The 7,116-nt window shown below is 29.3% G+C and overlaps 1 protein-coding gene across 2 annotated transcripts in view; it reads right to left on the bottom strand.

Annotated features, from left to right (window-relative positions):
• The window catches only part of LOC100167195, a 13,591-nt gene extending 6,724 nt beyond the window's left edge, over positions 1-6,867 (bottom strand). Inside the window, exon 1 of one of the 2 annotated variants that reach the window (XM_008184767.3) lies at positions 6,681-6,867. Coding sequence is in view for 1 of the 2 variants with exons in the window: in XM_001947412.5 (XP_001947447.2) it covers positions 2,411-2,566 (156 nt within the window). In the remaining variant the exon portion in view is untranslated. Of the gene's footprint in view, positions 1-2,410; positions 2,857-6,680 lie in introns of those variants that run through there. The other variant, XM_001947412.5, reaches the window with a different exon arrangement.
• Positions 6,868-7,116: the final 249 nt, after the last annotated feature.

Here is a 7,116-nt window from a genome sequence, read left to right as displayed (position 1 = left end):
TAAAAGACCCTGTCAACGATTTTTTTTCTTTTAAAATAACTAAAATATAATATCTTAAATAAAATAGGCAATTTATTAAAAACCATTAAATATGCGTATTATATGCACTTATGAACCAATATGCAATTATCCTCTAAATATGCAAAATATGCAATATAAAATTTGGTGTTTAAATTCAGTGTGAGATGAACCGTGGACATTTTAGAACCCCCTAGACGTGCATACACTTAGTAAAAACATGCAAATGCATATAAATCCGAGCCCTAGTTATGATATTATGTGTATTGAATTCGGTAACTGATAGTTAATTAATAACTCAATTAATTTAAATTACTTTTAATGTCACTGACCAAAACTAAGATATTAATATATTAAATTTAAATGTTAACTAACTTAACAAAGTTACAAATTGAATTGTTGAAAATATTATTTTTGACGTACAGTTTAAATTAATCGGCATAGAATATGTCTATTTACATATTTACCACTAGTGCCAGATCTTATTTTTGACAAATAACGTTTTCTTTTTCAAAGACTCTATAGATTGATAAATGTTGTCAAAATTCGATTTTTAAATGCTTATAAAAAAAATTGTGCCTATGTATTTTTAATATTTTTTAACTACTATACTATTGTAAAAATATATCAGGAGCCTTACATTAAATTTTCACGCTTTTTTTTGACAGATTTTGCGAAAAAATTCCCGTTTTTCCTTAATTTTTCTTTTGTTTTTCATGTTGCTTTTGACGCCCCCCCTCCCCTAAAGTACCAACTAGATTCACTTTCCTGTCAGAAACGATACTGTTGAAGAAAATCCAAGCATTTTTACGGTCCTAGAAGGTGATGACAGACACACAAAAAAAAACACACACATCATTGTAAAAACAATACATTCATCGCTCCGCTCAGAATCTAAAATATAGGTATCTCAAGATTCAAGTCTCACGAATAATATTTTAAATTACAACAAAATAACTATAAAGTAGTTTTTCTTCGTTTAAATATCTAATTTCGTCCAATTTTAAAGTTAAAATGTCTATTAAAAAATGTTGCTTATAACAATTTTACATAATTTTATCAGTATGAACTATAGGTATAATAGGTACCTATACCTTTGAAGAACCTTGTATTAAATTTTCAAACTCTTTGACTTAGCAAACATTTTTTCATTGACATATTTGTAGAAAATAAACTAAAAAATTAAAATATCTTTAAACAGGTCAAAAAGAGTCAAAATATTTTGAAAATTATACAATGTATAGAAAATGCTAACACGAACATTTTGTGAAAATTTCAACAATTTGTTCTTTTTCGAATTACAACAAAGAAATAAAACTAATTTGTCAAAAACTGGTCTTGTGTAAAAATTAATTTTTCCTCAAATTACTAGTGTGAGAACCTCTTATACGGCGTTCAAATGTTTCCACTTGGGCCGTGAACATTTTCGAGCGTTATCCTCTTTGCGTAACGCTCGATACCTATTATATTATTAAAAGGAGAGGCGATTTTTATATCTGAAGTTCTACTGGTTTTTAAAAATTTTCGAAAAATACTGAAAATTCTATTGACACTAACAGTTTAATTGAGACGTCGGACTGAGCGTCAACCTTGGAGGTAGGTCTATTTCGGAATTCGTGTCAAGCGAATTTTCTATGGAAGTAATAATTACTTGTGATTTTTGAGGTGAAAATACCTTGTACGGCGTTCAGGTATTTCCGCTTGGGCAGTGAATATTTTCGAGTGTTATTTTTTTCGCGTAACGCTTGATACCTATTATACTATTAATGGAGAGGCGATTTTTATGACAGTTAGGTTATTGTCTATTTTTTAGTTCAATTTGTTTTTCATTTTTATATATTATATACGTGTAAATATGTACGTAGCGTACCTCCGTAAAGTTATCTCCCTGTGTTCTGAAAAATAAAATTTGAACAAATATAATTCTTAAAAATGTTCAATCCCATCCTACAAATAATATGAAAGCACGTGATTTAAATTAAAAATATTTACTTAAAATTCAATATAATAAATCTATATTTCTAAGCTCATATAAATGTTTTCACATCTTCCGAGGGTCACTTGTGACACTTTCTGTTTTTTTTTTAACATAAATAATCTACCTACCCATACACTAAAAAAAACACACGCACATCATTGTAAAATGTGCAATACGCTCTGCTCAGAATCTAAAATACAAAATAAGATGTACTCTATTGGCATATTATACATATTATGATGTAATGAATTAAGTACCTATAGTCAAGGGGTGGGTTGATATTTTAAATTAACTTTTAGTTCCAATAATGTCATACAAATTCTTGTGCGCTCCTGTCTCTCCATCCTCCTTGTGTATACCGTGGATGAACGCGCGTTACAACTTACAAACAACAAACGTAAGTACAATACGTACCGGTAGCAGCCGTTGTCGCTTCAAACTCACATGGTACACGCCGATTGCATTAGTACCTGCATGACTGGTCGCCGCACGACCACAACGCGGTATGGAAGATGTCTGTAAATGATCGCCAACAACGTGATCGGACCTTAGATACGTCTCCGGCGGCATAATATTATTGCTCTCATGGCCTATTGGCGCAGGCGGTGGTGGTCAGCGGTACGGCAGCACCGGAGTTTGCCGAGTGTCACGAACGATGGCCCTCCGTGCCGAAACGTAATCGATATAGATGGACCTGGCTGGTTATTCGGGATTACAATTTTCACGTCGAAAAATATTCAAACCGCGCGCAAAACGACTACAACTGCTGCAGCACACGTCATCATTATCGGGCGAATTAAATAGTATCTGTATTATTAATAAATGCGTGTGTCACGCTCGCCGATGTCGGAACAACAATAATAATAATATATAGGTTTATTATGTATTTGTGTAAGCTACGTATGACGTTATGTTATGTTATGAACTGTAACTATCATACAAAGTATTTCACAGGAAATATTGACCTACAAAATTATTTGATTTTTTCCATTTAAGACATTTCAAACGTATTAAAAACATATTATAGTATAGATGCAAGAGCCAAAAACCTACCAATAATCTTTGTCACACCCCGCCATCCCCTCCCGGTGTTACGAAAATATTCAATAGAAATAAGAATTCGTTTGCCCCACTCAGACGTAGCTGGATTTCCTAAATACCTAAACATGCACAGACTGAGATTATTTTTATTAATATAATTGATATGATTATATAAAAATTATTTTATTAAAATGTATAATACCTACACTGTTTTTCAATATTTATTTATTTATTATTTATTAAATAAATTTAATATTATATTATACATAATATGCCAAGATACCTGAAAAATTGATTAATTTAATGGTTCAATAGGTTAGGTTAGGTCACTAAAGTATCTATTTAAGCGACCATTAGCTCAGTATGATTCATTAAATGATCAGGTAGTGATTGTTCATGCAACCCGACATAAGACTTTTAAATAAACTTACTGTATTACAGCTTTTAATAGCATAAAAATTATTTAGGTGGAAACTTCTGATTTTTAATATCTCGTGTGATAGAAACGGGTATTGGTGGTAAAGGGAAAGGTACACTTTAGGTGAAAACGGGTACGGGGTTTCATCAACTCCGCCGTTTTAATATCAATTCCGCCGGATATTTGTTTATGTTGATTCCGTCGACTATCGATTCCGCCAGATATTTGTTTATGTTTATTCCACCTACGGTTCATGCATCATATTATACAGAATTTTTTTTCTAATTAACAGTTTACCATAATAGTATAATATGTATTTTTTTTTATTAAAACAATTTAAACATTGTCGTCCACAACGGATAATATAACCCAATTATACATGTATTAAATTTATAAAATAATATAACTTAAATACCTAGTGAATGTCATTTTTACAAAATTAAGTAAAATTAACATTTTTTTAAATAGATTTACTATAAAAAATAAAAATTATAAAATATACAATGTAAAAGTGTGGGTGCCTATTAACTATTTGTTATTTAAATGATTATCATATAATATAGTGTGTATACTAATGAAATAAAACATTTTTCTTATCATAAAACAGCATTAACAAAAAAATTTAAGCCTTTCATATTTGTTATTATTAAAATAAATATTCAGCGGATTAATAGTCGGCGAAATCAATATCTAAAAAAAGTTCAGCGGAGTCGATTGCCGGTGGAATCAAAATGAAAAAAAGTTCGGTGGAGTTGATACGCGGCGCAATCAACTTCTTGCCAGTAAGGAGGTAATTTCGGCGCAATTGATATACGACCGACGGTACAGCCCAGGGGTCTATTATGCCATTCAAGATTCAACGTCTATTATAAAGGAGTAAAGGACCACTCTTGGATAAAAAAAAAAAGTACCTATAAACCTACGATGGTATATAAGCAGTTGTATTATAGGGAACATACTATTTCATTTTATTTCGATTATATGTAACCTATAATAATATGAGAATAACTAAACGTCTAAACCTATAGGTAAGTGAAAATATAGGCCTGGGATATATTACTATGAATGTATTATTTATTATATTAATGCTACTAGGTAAATGGTAATTCTATCAGAACGTTTGATTTTTGAAATATATGAAAAATGTATTGATAATTCATTATTGTTTTCATTTTTCATTTTTAATATTTATAATTATTTTATTATATATAGACTTCTTGTCTATAGTACCTAATAAAACGATTAAAAAGTAATATAATGTATGTTTAAATTAATTGTACATAATATATTATAATATATAGCTTAGTTTTGACATCAAAATTACAATCAAGTATAATGAGGGGTAAATGGAAAACTGGTACGGTCTTTATAAACGTGGAATACTTGTACGGTCCACAATAGTGGAGCAATTCAAATAAGACAATTTTTAAATAATATACCTAGCAAAGTATATGAATTAATTGTTATTAATCATAAATTATATTATATTATATTTATTGTACCTATATTTTATATTTATTTTATCTGCCTGCTACTTTGTATGTACTTATTTGTGTTTTGTTATTATTTTTTTGTTTTAATTATTATTTAAATTTAACTTGTTGACGATGGTGATTTATCAAAATTATATTATAAACATTGCAAATATTTTAGGACCCCTGAAAATTAAATTTTGAATAGTTCCAGTTTTCCGCATTTTTTATTTCTTTTGTTATAAATTGTATGGACCGTACCAATATTCCAAGCATTATAATTAGGTACCTAATTTAATTTTTTTTCTAAAAACGTAATACAAACCAATTAAATGTTATAGCCAATAGATACCTATAGTCCTGTAGTAGTAAACTAATTATCAATGTAGCTAATTATTATTGTAATACATCAATGTGCTTATACATATGTCATATTATAATATATGCAATATGCCAATATATATAAACATACAAATTATATTGAAAATCAAAACATATGACTATATAATTAAATTGCCTTTTCCCTTCTGCTAAAATTCTATATACATTTCAAAATAGTATATGAACATAGGAAACAATTAACTGTTACATACAAATACAAAATATAAAATACACAAACGCTACTTTTACATTTTTCTAAAAACTATTCTATACCTTCATTTCAAAAATAAAAAGTGGTGTATCTCCAAGACAGATAATAAATATTTGATATTATTACCTAGTACAGTAGGTAGTACCTAATCATTATTCATTAAGGGGTATTGTAAATTTGAATGTGTCTTTTAATCACTGCAGTTCAAATATAGAACACATTTGTTATAATGATTGTAGGAACAAAATTGTTTCATTGTATAAAATATAAATACATAATAAAATCGGGTGTGGGTCTCGGGACCTCCGACAGAAGCGAAGCTTCAAAGACGTTCTTACTGAATTCGTTTTTTTACACACTCTTTAATTGAAAATAAGCTTAAATTAAAAATCTTATGGGGAATTACGGACTAATGCTCCGGTGTTCTGTGACGGGACGGAGAGTGCAGAGTCAAAGGGAACAGAACGCGGCACCGGTGGCGGCCGGCGTGCTGACTCGGACCACGACGCGGCGCACACGAATCGCTGAACGCGATGCGCCCGGTCCCGTGTTAAGAGAGAGCGTCACGGGTCGTTTTTTGGTAACCTTTTTTCTCATTTCAGTATTTCACTACCCTCGCAAAACGAGCGTAAAGAAGCTTTGCTTCAAAAGAATTACAAATCCAAACAAGTACAAAATGTTCTTAAATTATATTTAAAAAACAATTATAACATATATCTCGTAATACAATTAAATCCTACGGTGTATAAACATCGGTTCTAGGTCACTTTGTAACGTCGAGCATTAAAAGTGCAAGTAACGGACACTTTGTATTGTCGGGTAAAAAGGTACATTGCAGAACGCGTACTATTATATACATAAAGCATATATTGTAAATATAAGTTATACGCCTAAGTAGTAAGTATATATATAATGTCAATTATTAAAATGTAAAATTAAAAAATTAAATAAAAAGCTAAAATATAACTAAAATATAATATTGAAATGACTAAATGTATTAAGATTGTCTTTTAATTTACTATACGTTTATACATACCCACGTACTATAGGTACTACCATTTTGGAGAATAAAAATTAGTTATAGAATTATTAATTTATAAATTACAATAAAAGGGTTATTATTAATGTAATGCAATAGGTATAAAATATGTTGCTAATTACCTTTAGTTATAAACAAATTTGATTTCTTCAATTTATGAACGAGTATATGAGTAACAAGAAGATTGTTTTTATTATGAATCGAAACGTTGTAGACAAACGTGTCGCATAATAGACAATTGTAGTAAAATAATAGACTGCAGAATTTGGAGTGAGCTCTGAAGACAAACTGATTTTATTACTGGAGTGATAGGATATGAACATTTTGACTCAATCGTTGACCCGGCGTCTTTTAGTAATCTACTTTGATTTTTTTTTTTTTTTAAATTTTGATTATTTTAATGATACTATGATAAAGATTAGACCCATAAGCTACTTAATTATAATAAAATTATCAAAATTGTAATCAGTTATAATAATTATATCCTAATATATTTTAGTTATAACAGTCTTATTTAATTTTATCAAAATATACAAATTGTTTTATATAGGTTAACCA

The sequence above is a fragment of the Acyrthosiphon pisum genome, chromosome A1, assembly GCF_005508785.2.
Source record: "Acyrthosiphon pisum isolate AL4f chromosome A1, pea_aphid_22Mar2018_4r6ur, whole genome shotgun sequence".
Lineage (NCBI taxonomy): Eukaryota > Metazoa > Arthropoda > Insecta > Hemiptera > Aphididae > Acyrthosiphon > Acyrthosiphon pisum.
The sequence above is the reverse complement of the archived record's forward strand: the minus strand, read 5'-3'. Positions and strand labels throughout refer to the sequence as shown.